The 15,533-nt window shown below is 46.5% G+C and overlaps 1 protein-coding gene across 3 annotated transcripts in view; it reads right to left on the bottom strand.

Moving 5' to 3' along the window:
- The window catches only part of SESN3 (sestrin 3), a 75,650-nt gene that overhangs the window by 7,636 nt on the left and 52,481 nt on the right, over nucleotides 1-15,533 (bottom strand). For all 3 annotated transcript variants that reach the window (XR_006388201.1, XM_044284916.1, XM_044284917.1), the window contains 7 exons: nucleotides 13,308-13,505; nucleotides 12,578-12,760; nucleotides 12,074-12,319; nucleotides 10,527-10,674; nucleotides 3,739-3,857; nucleotides 3,037-3,227; nucleotides 756-900 (listed from right to left, as the gene is read on the bottom strand). Coding sequence is in view for 2 of the 3 variants with exons in the window: in XM_044284916.1 (XP_044140851.1) it covers nucleotides 756-900; nucleotides 3,037-3,227; nucleotides 3,739-3,857; nucleotides 10,527-10,674; nucleotides 12,074-12,319; nucleotides 12,578-12,760; nucleotides 13,308-13,505 (1,230 nt within the window). In the remaining variant the exon portion in view is untranslated. The remainder of the gene's footprint in view (nucleotides 1-755; nucleotides 901-3,036; nucleotides 3,228-3,738; nucleotides 3,858-10,526; nucleotides 10,675-12,073; nucleotides 12,320-12,577; nucleotides 12,761-13,307; nucleotides 13,506-15,533) is intronic.

The raw sequence follows: 15,533 nt of genomic DNA, 5'->3' as shown, positions 1-15,533 counted from the left end.
GCCCTAGATCACCAGGGATACTGATTACAACCCCTTCACTGCCCTTGACCACCAGAGATTCTGGAATTAACCAATTCACTGACCTAGACCACCATAACCTATTTTTACTGCCCTACACCAGCAGTTTTACAATCATTAACCCTTTCACTGCCTTAGATATCCTTGTATGCTAGTATTAACCCCTTCAATGCCCTAGACCAGAGATGGCCAACCTGCGGCTCTCCAGCTGTTGCAAAACTACAACTCCCAGCATGCAAAGAGTGCCTACAGCTTTTAGCCTACAGCAGGGCATGGTGGGAATTGTATTTTTACAACAGCTGGAGAGCCTCAGGTTGGCCATCCCTGCCCTAGACCAGTGTTTCCCAACCAGTGTGCCTCCAGCTGTTGCAAAACTACAACTCCCAGCATGCCCGCACAACCAAAGGCTGTCCAGGCATGCTGGGAGTTGTAGTTTTGCAACAGCTGGAGGCACACTGGTTGGGAAACACTGCCCTAGACCACTATGGATATAGATAAAAGGCCTAAAAGGAATAACACCCAGGTCCCCAGTTATAATGGCTGACAGGGTATAAGGTCCATACAGGTTTTCAGCTTCTGAATCTAAACAAAAAAACTCCCATTCACTGACAGCAAACAAAAGTTTTGAAATAGATATATACAAAAGCAAACAAAAAGAGAAAGCAGGAGACGTTTTCTTTATACAATAACATTTCAGCATGAAAGACGGCAGTGACCTCAGCTTCTAGAAAACTTACCTTTTCAGAGTGCTTGAACTGGCGCCAGTAGCCATCATATATACGTCTGGTGGCTCGTTCAGGGTAACAGGTCACAGTTTTAATGTAAACCTTAAGGCTTCTCTCAAGTAACTGATTAACTTCCCCATAATCATAGTCATCGTACCTGGGGAAAATCAGGTCAGACATAGAAAATGAGCCACTCAGCCAATTTCTAGAGTGTAGAAGTACAGTATAAAGCAGCGCTATTAATCATTACACGCCATACACCTGCACACAAGACACCCGCTCCCCTAATCTGGTGCCTGGGAAACGGCCGTTATTATACAGATCTTCATTAATCTACAAGGTTTCCACTGATGACATCCAGCAGCGGACTGAAGTCACTTGAGTCCACCAGACGACGTGATTCTGAGGACCTCCGACAACCTATATAGAACATATATACATCCACTCGTCCACCTGGTATCATATGATATGTGACCAGCCCATAATAGCGATCCCCTAATGGCAAGTGACTGGCCCCAAAGTCAACTCGCAGTGGGCTTATCTTCTGCTGGGCCTGTGTCGGGAGTCTGGGCCCACCAGGCTCTGGTGACCAGTCCGACCTTTATGACAACTTTTCCTCCACTTATGCAAATGAGTTATCCTCCAGAAGGAAGAAAACCATCTCTCCAGTGTCCCCTAAAGGTGGCTACCCTGTAAAGTCCATGTTAGCTGCCTTTAAGGGGTCCAGCTAGGTGTATGATGCCTGGCTCTCCGCAGGATGAGTTTTGAGATACGTATGAGTTGCTTTCTTTTTTTGGATTTTTATGTGGATTGTACCGCAAAAGGGCGATATCTGTAAAAGAACTGAAATGCAGATTTGTTTCCGCCACGTGAAGATGGGGGTTTTGAAACCACATCTAGATGTATTGTACTTTAAAGGGCTTCTGTCACCCCACTAAACCTTTTTTCTTTTTGTTTGTTTTTTGTTTACTTATAATCCCTATAGTGCGATTTCTGCATACATAAGCTAAATAATCTTTTCGGTCCAGTAGAATTTGTTAAAAACGTAATTTTAAAATATGCAAATTACTGTGCTACCAGCAAGTAGGGCGGCTACTTGCTGGTAGCAGCCGCATCCTCCGATCCTAAAGACGCCCCCTCCGCATGTTGATTGACAGGGCCAGGGAACAGGATCGTCCTCTGCTGGCCCTGTGTGAATTCAAAATATCGCGCCTGCGCCGTACCTGTCTTCAATCGGCGCAGGCGCACTGAGAGGCGGCCGGCCGCTCCATCCTCAATGCGCCTGCGCCGAGTGTAGATGTGACGTCATCGGCGCAGGCGCATTGAGGATGGAGCGGCCGAGCGAGCGGCCGCCTCTCAGTGCGCCTGCGCCGATTGAAGACAGGTACGGCGCAGGCGCGATATTTTGAATTCAAACAGGGCCAGCAGAGGACGATCCCGTTCCCTGGCCCTGTCAATCACACTGCGGAGGGGGCGTCTTTAGGATCGGAGGATGCGGCTGCTACCAGCAAGTAGCCGCCCTACTTGCTGGTAGCAAGGTAATTTGCATATTTTAAAATTACGTTTTTAACAAATTCTACTGGACCAAAATGATTATTTCGCTTATGTATGCAGAAATCGCACTATAGGGATTATAAGTAAACAAAAAAAAAAAAAAAAAAAACGGTTTCGTGGGGTGACAGAAGCCCTTTAAATTGCTGTGGATTTGCACACTGAAAATCTGCAGCATGTGAATGCGGCCTTAAAGGCGTTCTCCGGGAACTATTTAAAATGGGCGCCAGCATGATGTCTTAGAATGAGAGCAAGACTAGGGAGTGAGGGGAAGGCCTCACTACACACTACGCTTTAGTACTTGCATAGATTACACATTGGTGAGCGTTCCTGTCAGGCTGCTCAGCCATGATGGCATATTGTAGGCAGGATCACATCATTACTATCTATTGTAGCGCAGTGTAGTGCTTATGAGGCCCAATGTTTCCTTACATTGTCAAACAGGGGTTTAACCATGGGGGGGAGGATGTCCTATAGCAAACCTTGTCTCCATCAGGACATTAAAAGGCTTATGATTGGCAATTGAGCGTTACCAGTTGGGAGGTGCATGTCTACTGCCCGATACTGTTCAGACTACACAAGGACACACGTCTTCAACAAAGAAAATAATAACACCCGATTGTCAATCTATTCAAAATTTCGAGGAGATTTAACAGCGGAATGGGTCTTTTTTTTAATGTGCATGTTACAAGATTTATTCTAGAAACATATAAAAACATAAAAATCAGGAAAAACCACACACCTGATTCCAAACATACAGTGAACATAATTAAACAAAGCTCTCCTCAACATGGTGGTGTCTACGTCCTCATGAGTGGCCATGGTGTTGTACGTGAGATTATAGACCATTCGAAACTTGTCATCTAGTAGATGGCCGATGTCTGAGTACAGTCTGTTCACCAGCGAGAAACCGTGATCCTCCCAAGAGTAGTCCTGCGCCGCAGAAACAGTCAGATGAGAACACAAACACGTTTATAGCAATGGCCGCCAATACGGGGCCTACAACCAGAAAGCAAACCCTGAGTGTAGGGGTGGGGGATATAAACGATATACGATACTATCGTCATAAATTCCGGTCGCGATAGATGACCACGGAGCGGTAGTGAATTGAAGAAGCTTCTCACTCACCGCTCCGTGGCCTCCCAACTCTGCACCGCGCTGCAGGGCCTTGCGTTCACACATCGTCAGCGCGCTGGCTGGCGCTGTGTGCGACATCAGGTCCCTCCCAGTGCATGCTGGGAAGAAGACGCGGTCCGTCTCCTGCGGACTCCATCAGCCAGCCGCGCACCCTGCACAATAGGCAAGTATATTAGCAGGGGCCCGACTCTACCAGGGGGTGGGGCGGTCGTGGGTTGGATGGCGATGGCTTTGAACCTAAAGGTGACATGATGATAAAAGGTGGAGATTTGCGCAGCAGGGGGTCGGGTAGGTAAGGGATACGTACATGCGCTCGGAATGTGGGCAGATGTTCTTCTCCTCGCCTTGCAAAATCTTTATATCCAAATCCAGGATCTTCTATATACCGTGAGGCATTTGACATGGAGACCACGTCGTCATCAAAAGCTGATAAGAGAAATTTTAATGTAACGTCAGGTTTTCGGGTCTATAGGGGCGAATTTCGACAGTACAGACACAAGCAAGCTATGGGGCTGCAGAATACATCATGCCACTGTAGCACTGAAATCAGTTTCCATATTGAATAGACACAAAATGTGTAAAAATAAATATATGGCTGCTTTCTTCTTCCAGGAACAGCGCCACACCTGCACATGGGCCGAGTCTGGTACTGCAGCTCAACTCCCTGAAAATGAGCAGGGCTGAGCTGCACTACCACACACAACCTGCGAATACGTTTGTCAAAGTCTCTGTAAGAAAGCGGCCATATTTTTCTAATTATGGACAACATCCCTAATATATTTCAAATTAACCAAATTCAGTGATAGCAAGCAGAGTTCTTTAAAATGATGACGCACTTTGAACTCCCTTAAATTCCAGACCGTATGTGTAAATCCATGATATTGTGGATCCCTCTAGGCTTACTTCTGAACGGCACTGATATACATTTTGTTACTTGTATCGATCCTGAGTTACAATCTGTATTAGGCTCCAGAGCTGTAATCGCAATTGTGCAGGCTTCAGAGCTGAAACCTCTCAGTATCCCTTGCTGACGCTGCGCAGAGTTTACACTTGGGATCGGCATGTTGATAAGTGTTGTCCTTAGGTTACAGACACATGTCGAGGCCAAAGTACAGACGTGATTTTACTGCAATTCAGCGAAGATTTCTAGCAGGCGGTTTTTGTCCGTGCAGCTTTCCAGGTAAATGGCAGTTTTACCTATAAAACTGAGGGGTCATAAATGATCTGATCTGCAGGAAGACCACATGCCGCTGCGTCTCTACCCTCACACCAGGCAGTGTGCAAAATACTAACTGCCCCCAGCAGAATAACAAGCTTAGGTATTGCTGTCAACAACCAGCAGAATAATGAATGCTGGCTGGGTGTAATGCAGGATCAGCACAAGATAGGTAATGCATGTACACCAGCAGAATACTGAGTGCAGCTCTGGAGTATAATACAGGATGTAACTCCGGATCAGTACAGGATAAGTAATGTAATGTATGTACACAGTGACTCCACCAGCAGAATAGGGAGTGCAGCTCTGGAGTATAATACAGGATGTAACTCCGGATCAGTACAGGATAAGTAATGTAATATATGTACGCAGTGACTCCACCAGCAGAATAGTGAGTGCAGCTCTGGGGTATAATACAGGATGCAACTCCCGATCAGTACAGGATAAGTAATGTAATGTATGTACACAGTGACTCCACCAGCAGAATAGTGAGTGCAGCTCTGGAGTATAATACAGGATGTAACTCAGGATCAGTACAGGATAAGTAATGTAATGTATGTACACAGTTACTGCACCAGCAGAATAGTGAGTGCAGCTCTGGAGTATAATACAAGATGTAACTCAGGATCAGTACAGGATAAGTAATGTAATGTATGTACACAGTGACTCCACCAGCAGAATAGTGAGTGCAGCTCTGGAGTATAATACAGGATGTAACTCAGGATCAGTACAGGATAAGTAATGTAATGTATGTACACAGTTACTGCACCAGCAGAATAGTGAGTGCAGCTCTGGAGTATAATACAAGATGTAACTCAGGATCAGTACAGGATAAGTAATGTAATGTATGTACACAGTGACTGCACCAGCAGAATAGTGAGTGCAGCTCTGGAGTATAATACAAGATGTAACTCAGGATCAGTACAGGATAAGTAATGTAATGTATGTACACAGTGACTCCACCAGCAGAATAGTGAGTGCAGCTCTGGAGAATAATACAGGATGTAACTCCGGATCAGTAATGTATGTACTGGAATTTTTATGCCGATTATATTTATACATGGTTTGGTGGTTATAGGTGAACATACCCTTTAATTCCCTTCATGATCTTATGTGCAATGAATAGGAGATGTCACTGAATGCCAGGTTTATGGACTGGAGCCTTGGTAGGCAGCAGAGCTGATGTGGACGTGGTGTTTGCGGTAGCCAGGCAATTCTCTAGAGCTCTACCAATGTGTTACTAAGCAAATACCACTCCTTTATCTATAAAGTGCGCCCTTTATTCCTGAAGAGGCAGGTGGCCGTATTGTGTAACTGACTGCCGCGGAGTTAATTACCTCCTGGCAGACTGCGCCTGACCTTGGTGGTGATGATCAGACAGCTCCTCCGAGCCGTGCAGAACACAGCCGCCATATGGCCTTCACTAGCTGCTATCACGAGGGACGCGTCCTGCCCTCTGCTTCATTAGCCAATCAAAACACCATTCTGCAACCGTTAACCAGGAGGAAGAATATGAGGTCTTTTAGATAATCGCCATGAAAAATACATCTCATCCTGAAACCGGCTAATTATGAAAAATGATATCCAGACATTCCTAAGCTGAGCGGCAACCAATATGGCGACGGTCACCTCCTCCGATTGTCTCTTTTACTTATATACTTGAAGTAACAATTTCGGAGCATATTTTCTTAAACGCTGATCTGTGCTGTCCTTCCGTTATTCCTCCTGGAAATGCATGAATACATTCTCAAATGGGAGCTACTATTCCCCTTGTCAAAAGGGTATATCCTTACGCTGCCAGGCATAGTCAGCACTGACTGGACAGCGTCACGCCCCCCACTGGTAACACACAGATGTTAAATTATTCAGAAATTTCTAGGAGGAGTAACAGAGGAAAGTCACAACATAGACTGATAAGAAAATAAAATTATTTACTAAATCAGACATGTCAGGAGAGTTGATGGGTCCTCTTAAAGCTGTAGGATTGGTAGTCACCAAGGCTGTTATAGGGACTGCATGCTTTGGACAGTCTCTTCTTGTTAAAAGAACCTTATTCAGAGGTTGTTCTGCTGCTGGGAACCCTAAGAGTCAATTGTAATCTGTGGCAAAACCTAGCAGAAAATGTTCAATTCCGCTGCAGCGCCTCCGCAGGGAAAATGAAGCATTGCATGATGCCCACTGAAATAAGTGGGCTGTCCATGTACTGCACAAGCATGCTGGGTCCTCCACAGAGCAAGGCGTTCTTTAAAGGACCCTCCCCACTCTGGATAATTGAGGACATCCCAAATGAGAGTATGACATAGAAGGCGTGAATAGGATTCTTGAAAATGGCTGCTACGGTTACTCCTCTTCGCAGAGGTCATGGTGATGTACCCCCTTTAGGCAGGGGAGGGAGCTGCACTTTTGCATTATTCGCATGTCTGACAGCAAGCACAGAGGGGCTAAACTGCTGTCTGTTTCCAAGGGCAACCCGGACAAGTTTCACAGCAGCAGTAAATAGATAAAATGACCTAAAGCAACCCAAAATGCACAAAGTTACAAAACTTTTCTGCAAATTTGCGCCAAAATCTTGCCGAAAGTCTATGCACCCACCTGTGATGCAGATGCAACCTAAGCATATGGAATTTTACACAGACTTAACCCTCACGCACACGACCGTATCCATTTTTGCGGTCTGCAAACCACGGATCCGCAAAACACGGATACCAGCCATGTGCGTTCCGCAATTTTGCAAATCCGCACGTCCTCCCCTTTGTTAGAAATGCTCGGACATGTTCTACCTTTCTTGCAGGGCTGCGGAACGGACATGCGGTGGGCTGTCCGCATCTTTTGTGGCCCCTTTGAAATGAACGGGTCTGCATCCAACCCGCAAAAAATGTGGATCGGATGTGGACTGAAACCATGGTCGTGTGCATGAGGTCTAAACCTGGTTGTCCAGGAGAGGATCCCCTGTGCGATCAGTCGTGAAGAGATGAGGTGTGCATGGCTGCTGGGAAGTTCTGAGAAATGTTGAATCTTCCTGCACACGAGACACGTATCAGCGATGGGATCAGTAAACAGCGCTCAGTGTTCGGGTGGTAGCGAGAACCAGTTCTATCCTGACGGGGCGGCGCTCTCAGCTGTGAGCTCCGACTCCACATAATATGAAGATGCAAGGCTGCCACCTGAACATGCTGTGGCGAAAAAAGGCCCGACATCACGCACGGGCGTCAGATCTCTTAAGGGGGATTTCCAAGACCCCCCAAAAAATGTATGTAATCTCTGGAAGCACCTTTTACACCTGTCCGATCCCTTCCCTACTCCAACACTGCCACTCTGGCGCCACCCGCTGGTCTTTCTTTTATCGGGGCTGCAGTAAAGATGTTGCCGACTACCCCATGTAACTGCTGCAACCAATGGTAGAGTCAGGGAAGTCACCCGTGCTGGGAGCAAAGACCGAAACGGCAGGGGATCGGACTGTTGAGTAAGGCTTCTTTTGTTATTTTACACAATTCCATGTTTTTAACAAACTTTTGGGGGTCTCAGGACAATCCCTTTAAGGGCTCATGCACACAACCGTTGTTGTTTTGCGGTCAGTTTTTCACGGATCCGTTGTTCCATATCGGAGGGTTTTTTCTCTTCCGTTCCGTTATTCCACAAAACATATCCGTATGGTTTCCGTATGCGATCCGTTTTTTTGCGGATCGGAAACGATAACTTATTAGTCACCAAGCACATAAGCAATATGGGCTGGGCATATCATTTCTACAGTATGGATCCGCAAAATACGGATGATATATTGATATGTTCCGTGTGCGTTCCGTCCTTTTTGCGGGGCCTCGGACCGTGATTTGCGGACAATAATAGGACATGCACTACTTTTTTGCGGAACGGAAATGGAATGCACACTGAGTACCTTCCAATGCTTTTGCGGACCCATTGAAGTGAATGGTTCCGCATACGGTTCGCAAAAAAAATTAATAAAAATGGAACTGAAGCAGAAAGAAAATACGTTCGTGTGCATGAGCCCTAAAACTGACTTTTTTTCTGAGAAAAAAAAAAGTTTGAATATATGCAAATTAGTTTCTAGTAGCAACGGGGGCGTTACCGTTACACCTAGAGGCTTGTAAAAAACAAGCATTAGATAAAGTCCAGAAATACAAGTTTTCTTTGGTAAATGAGCTAAAAATACAAATCATTACATAAAACGGGGAGGGTCCTGCAAATTCTCAGATGTTGACTTGAGCAAATATTAGTTATCTGGAATCTTTCTCCGAGGCGAGCCTATATAAAAACAAGCTACATGATGGAGGACCCGTCACCTCTCCTGACATGGCTGTTCTAGTAACTGCTTACATCCCTCTTGTAATAACAATTATGGAGAATGTATATTGTGACATTCCTCTATTATTCCTGATATAAATAATGAATGAATTACTAGCAGTTTGCATAGAAGGTCCAGATGGGAGTTACCAGTGGAGGGCGTTTCCGTGCACAGTCTGACACTAGCAGCATTGACTGAATAGTGGCAGCCTGTGCAGGGGACACATCCCCAACTGGTAACACCCATCTGCACCTTCAATGCAAACTGCTAGTAATTCATTCTAAACTTCTAGCAGGAATTATAAAGGAATGGCACAAGTTGTAAGAATAGATGCTCCAGAATAGAAGTAGTTGCTAAAAGAGACATGTCAGGTCAGAGGTCCTTTTTAGTCGCTTTAAAAACAGAAGAAAATCCCCTGCATACAGAAAACAACTCCCTGGTATGGAAAACTCCACTTTTCCTCAGATTTTATTTGACCAGTATCCGATATCCTCACAGTAGTTATATGAACAGGTACAAGCTTAGACGCTGAACGAAGCAGCTCTTCCTGCCTCCTCCCCCAGCAGGAAGTCACAGCACCAGTCGGTAGAAGTGGGACATGCAGCTAATGCTAAGCACAGCTTTGACTCTCTATGTGCCTACAGGTCTACAAAACCCCAAAAAAACATTATGGACTGGAACGACGCGCGTCACCTCACCTCTGTGCACCAGAGAGCTCTTCCTGTCAGCCATAGTATCTGAGCGGAGGACTTTCCGGTTAAACGCTGTAATAAAGGACGACGGCGCCTAAAGTCTACGTCACTTCTGTGTTTGCTGTGGAAAATAATGCAGTCTATTGTTCCCTGTTATCAGTCACTTCAGACTGCAGAATGGCTGACTCACTTGGATTACCCTTTAAGTTACATATTTTATAAATGGTTAAATATTAATATAACCCCAGGAGCCCAAGCTTTATAGGAATGAAAATAAATGAATGGTAAATGTTACAGGAGTGCACCCTGGGTGCTCCGGATCATGGAAATCTGTCCTTAGTACATAATATGTATACAGGTGACTACATCTTATATAACCGGTCCAAGGCCTAGGCACTTAAAGAGGATACAGCCATAATGTGAACTGGGGCATGGCTTGAAGGGGTTTTTTGGGCGTTAAATATTGATGGCCCTTCCTCAGATTACGTCATCGATATCTGATAGATGGGAGGGGTCCGGCTCCTGTCACCTCTGCCAATTAGCTGCTTGCAGGGACTACATCGCTTGGTGGAGCATTGAGGCCTGTGACGTCACATCCATCATCACATGGTGGAATTGAGATGCAATACCAAGCACAGCCACTAGGCAATATACGGCGCTGTGCAAGCACTGCAGCCTCTTCGAACCGCTGATCGGTGTCGAGGCTAGGATTACCACACCTATTTGGAGAAAGGGGTCTGGTGATTCAAAAAGGCCATCAGTGACCCCTTCTTATCGCCTGAGAGCAGTGGAGATTCGCCTTTTTCCAATATTCCTATAGGCTTCAACAGAGGGAGCCACAAGCCAGCACTGGACCAATGACGCACAGATCCCGTTGTACTTGCCTCCGGAGACAACTAGAAGGCTTTCCTTCTTTTCCTTCTCAAAACGGGTGGCCATCTCCTCCTGGGACGCTTCCTCCTCCTCTCTTTCTTCCTGCAGTTTCTTCATTCTTTCCATCAAAACTTCTATCTCACTTTCATAATCTGAACTCTGTGAAGGATACAACATTGTCAAATTCAAGAATGCAATCTATGAAAACATGAAACTACCCCCTACTTATAGGGAGTCGTCCAATCATTACTCCGGTCAAGCACAAGGGACTCCTGGTCCCCCATTGTCTCCAATGTCAGCCATGCTGGTGTAGTCGAATACCAGATCCCCCAGGCTCTAGACACTTAGGGGGTCAATTATTAAGACTGGCGTTTTAGATCCCGGTCTTAATAACCCCTCGTGCTGGCGGTGGAACCGCTGAAGTTCTGTAGAAGCGCCGGCCTATAGATAACTCCGGCGCCAGTTCTAAATGTAAGACAGCTTCTGAGCTTATGAGCCTGCTGGCCCGTCCCCTTTCGCGCCCACTTCTATTTAGACCTGGCATGAGAAGGGAAAAGCTGCAGATTGCGCTGCACCTATCCTAATATAGGCATATTTCTGGATAATAAATGACCCCGTTTAGGTCCTTAATGAGTCACCCCTACAGCTAGGAGCCTTAAAATATTACATGCTGCCAGCCCAATGCACCCTGAAGCAAAAAGAGACTCCCCTCGCTCTGCGGATGTGGCCTCATACTATGGTCAAGTCTGATATCACGGATGTTTTTCATAGGGGTGGCAAGAGCAGTCGGCTGAATGGTAATACAGTTGACAGCGAGTAAAGTCTCTAGGAATATGAGCAGGGGTCCTGAAGGAATTGGAGAGACACATTTCTATGGCCATCTACAGGGGGCACTACTGATTAGAAGGGCAAGTTAAATGGCTAAAATACACATCGCAAAAAAAAAAAAAATCAGGAAAGAAACTACTGCTCAAAGATCAGAAGACTACTCCTTATAGGGGGTTTCATGACCTGTGTGATCGCTGGAGGTCTGACCACTGGGGGTACTGTCTACATCAGCCCCCTAGAAGTCAATGGAGTAGTGGATAGACAGAGATCAGACTCCAGCAATCACACATTTATCACCTATCCTGTGTGATCGCTGGAGGTCTGACCACTGGGGGCAATGTCCACATCATTCCTACAGAATTGAATGGAGCGGTGTACATACAGAGGTCAGACCCCAGCAATCATACATTTATCACGTATCCTGTGTGATCGCTGGAGGTCTGACCACTGGGGGTACTGTCTACATCAGCCCCCTAGAAGTCAATGGAGTGGTGGATAGACAGCGGTCAGACCCCAGCAATCATACATTTATCACCTATCCTGTGTGATCGCTGGAGGTCTGACCACTGGGAGCAGTGGATACAATGGACCACTGGATACAATGGAGAGTGTATGTGCTGCGGTTTTGAAGTGGATTTTGCCACAAACGCATCAAAATACAGGGGAAACAAATCCTAATAAGTTCGGATGATAGGGAATATATAAATATATATAATCAGATCTCACCCACCTCGCTGACATTGGTACTGTTGCTCATCAGGCCCGTGTTCTCGATATTGTTGTCATTGGCAAGATCACAAACGCAAAACTTGTTTTTCACCACTAGGTGGAGCCTATTGGAAGGTTCGGGGTCTCTCTCTGGATTGATGCCGCTGCCAAACACGAAACTTGCTAACGCGTGGTAATGAGCCAGCAGTACCACGGCGTGCACCAGCTCTGCCAGCGACCAGTTGTTCTCTCCTGTCTTTACCAATTTCTAGAGGAAATGGAAAAGTTTTAAAGTTGAAGAAACCAACCAGCGGCACAAACAGAACATCTGCGCCCACTGCACAAGTCATTCATTGGGCACATGCGCCAGGTTTCTGTGCGCCTACGCGGCTGAGCTGCAATACCAGACAAAGCCTATGGACAAGAGTAGCGCTGTTGGTAGAGAGCCGCCATGCGTTTCTACAAGATGACCCAGTGAATGGTTTCATTGTTTACTATGCCCACTGGCCGCGGCTGGCATCGTTACCTGTATGTGATCTTTTGTTATTAACCACGGTCGGTGTGCCAGGAGCTTGTTGATTTCGTTGAGGTTTTTTAGCCTTTGCGGCACATATTCCAGCCCGTTCAGCCACTCCGAGGATCCCCCTGTGTTCAGGAACTCGTCCACGTGCATGTTTATCAAGTACACGCACTGGTGCCGCGCCGCCGCCTGAGAGGAGGGGAGATGACGGTTATTACATAACAGACGTATTTCAGGGTCTAACGTGCAGTAAGTACCTATAGAACATTATACTGTGCCCCAAGACCAGTGCGGTATGTGGACGGGCACTGTAAGGGGAATGATGACTACAACCCTGGAGCAAGTTGTGCAAAAAAGTGGGGAAAAACTGAAATGCTTGCCATCAGGAGTGCCACATAACTAAACCAGTACTTTTGCTGGGAGTCCCTCTATCTGTAATAACTTATGACACAGGAGTTGACAGTGCCACGCTAGTGCCGGCTTTCTGGTCCTGCCGGGGGACTCTGCGGCAGACGCTGCCTGCGGGGGACACTGCGGCAGACACAAAGAATTTCTGCCCACTGCAGTGTGGAAAGCTAACCCTCAGAAAAAGCCTAAAACATCTAGCCTTGCCAAAATTACTTGCACCTTGTTAGCGCATTACAAGGTGCAAGGAATTGCCCCAGGATTCAGTAGAAGGTTGTGATAAAAAGCCAAGTAACAGAATAAAGACTGTAAAACAGACAGGAGCACTCACCATGATGGCGATGTAGTGCCGGTAATGGTAAGGCAGCGGGCCGTCCATGCGCAGCATATAGAACTGGGTGCGGAGGAAGGACTCCAGGTACTGCGGGTGGAGGCTCATGACCCGGGTGATGTTGTCCAGGCGGCCGGACGTGCTGTATTCTTCCACCAGCCGGCTGACCAGTGTGACCACATCGTTGGTTTGTCCAAACTAATTGAGAGAGAACAATCAAGACACTGAAAAGCAGAGACTTATCTAGATACACAGCATCAAGAATTACACCGTCAGCAGATTCTGGAAAACCTCTCTCATATTTATCTAATGTAGCAAATCTATCTGAGATCTCTATATCTGATAGCTGTCTTTCTGATATCAAATTCAAATGAGCTTTACTGGCAGGACTAAATACATTTTAGCATTGCCAAAGCAAGTGCAAAATAATTGGGTAGGGTTGTGGGATCAGCATATGTCCAGGGTGGGGGCATAAGAGTCTGTGACATATCAGGCTCCTCTCAGTCTATGGCAGGCAGTAATATATTGTGCTGCTATGCTCCTCCATTGAGGTGAAGTCTGGGCAGAGATCAGACAGTCTCCTGCAGTGAGCGTCCCTCACGGTTGAGTATGTGGGGCACCGCAGCAGAAAGTGAGCCTCATCCTCCATGGCCTGGTCACACTGCCGGCACAGTCTCCTCTCCCTGGGCTTGCACTCTGTCGGTGCCTGAGCAGGCTGTGGGCGCTCAGTCTGTACAGACTCAGGATCTGTCAGTCTCTGGGGTTGGGGATTTTATCCAGATATTGGGCCAGTTTGTACTCCCTCTGCAGGCTCTGACGTTCTTATGTCATTCCTACAAACGCTGATATACTCCTCTTGTGCATCATCCTCTGGATTTCCCCCTTTGCCAGGCTGTATTGGTTGGTGGCTTGGTCAGGCTGGGTTTGGGTGACTTGTTGCGGATTGCTTCGTTTTTCGGAGACTTCTTGGTGTAGCAATACTTTGTAATGGTGGGAGCTGGGACTGCTGCTATGCAGATGGGCGCTCAATGATAGCACCCTCTTCTGGACAGCAAGGTAAGGTGGGACTCTGCCCAGCTCTGCTCGACAGGCGCTGTTAGAAGTGCTCCTGTGGACCTGGAGAAGGTGTTTACGGAATTCTAGGTGGAATATTTCTGTTGGCCCAGAGTCCCACTTTGACCAGTCTGGGTATATGTCTGGGCCCCGGTCTTCACTGCCATACAGGAGGATTGGGGCAATGATGGCATCAAAGATTTAAAGCCAGACGGTCACTGGTGCCTTGAGATCTTACAGACATCTTCTGATGGCATAGAAGGTTATGTACTGTATGCTTTGTCTTTTAGGGTTTCTATGGCTGATTTCTAGGCCTAGGTAGGTGTAGCTGTCGGTTTTTGAAAGTGGACAGTTGTTTAGCAGGAAGGGAGGACACCCGGCTGGTCTCAGGTTTCTCTTCTGGAACACCAGGATGTTGGTTTTCTTTGGATTGATGGACAGTGTCCACGTGTGCTGAATTTCTCCAGAATTTTCAGGTTATCTTGGATAGATATCAGAATCTATCTACTGTATCATCTATCTATTGTATCTCCTACCTATTATCTATCTAATATCTTCTGTATCTATGAGAAAAATGGCAACACCAGACCAAAATATTGTAGTAGAGGTGCAGGCCTAATGGGACAGGACTATTACCCAAATAAACAAAAAATGCAAAGCGTCAGCACACTCAAATTATGAAAAAAGAAGAAAAAAGTTTATTCACCCATGTGGATGTGATGTTTCAGCTCAAACACTAGAGCCTTCCTCATGCCTCTCTCTCTCACACATATATATCTCTCTCTCTCACACACACACCTCTCTCTCTCTCACACACACACACCTCTCTCTCTCTCTCTCTCTCACACACACACACCTCTCTCTCTCTCTCTCTCACACACACACCTCTCTCTCTCTCTCTCACACACACATATCTCTCTCTCTCTCTCACACACACATATCTCTCTCTCTCTCACACACACACATCTCTCTCTCTCTCTACACACCACACACTCTCTCTCTCTCTCTCACACACATATCTCTCTCTCTCTCTCACACACACACCTCTCTCTCTCTCTCTCACACACACACACCTCTCTCTCTCTCTCTCACACACACACACATCTCTCTCTCTCTCACACACACACACCATCTCTCTCTCTCTCACACACACACATCTCTCTCTCTCTCTCT

Source organism: Bufo gargarizans, chromosome 3, assembly GCF_014858855.1.
Source record: "Bufo gargarizans isolate SCDJY-AF-19 chromosome 3, ASM1485885v1, whole genome shotgun sequence".
NCBI lineage: Eukaryota > Metazoa > Chordata > Amphibia > Anura > Bufonidae > Bufo > Bufo gargarizans.
Note: the sequence above shows the minus strand (reverse complement) of the source record. Positions and strands in the feature narration are given on the sequence as shown.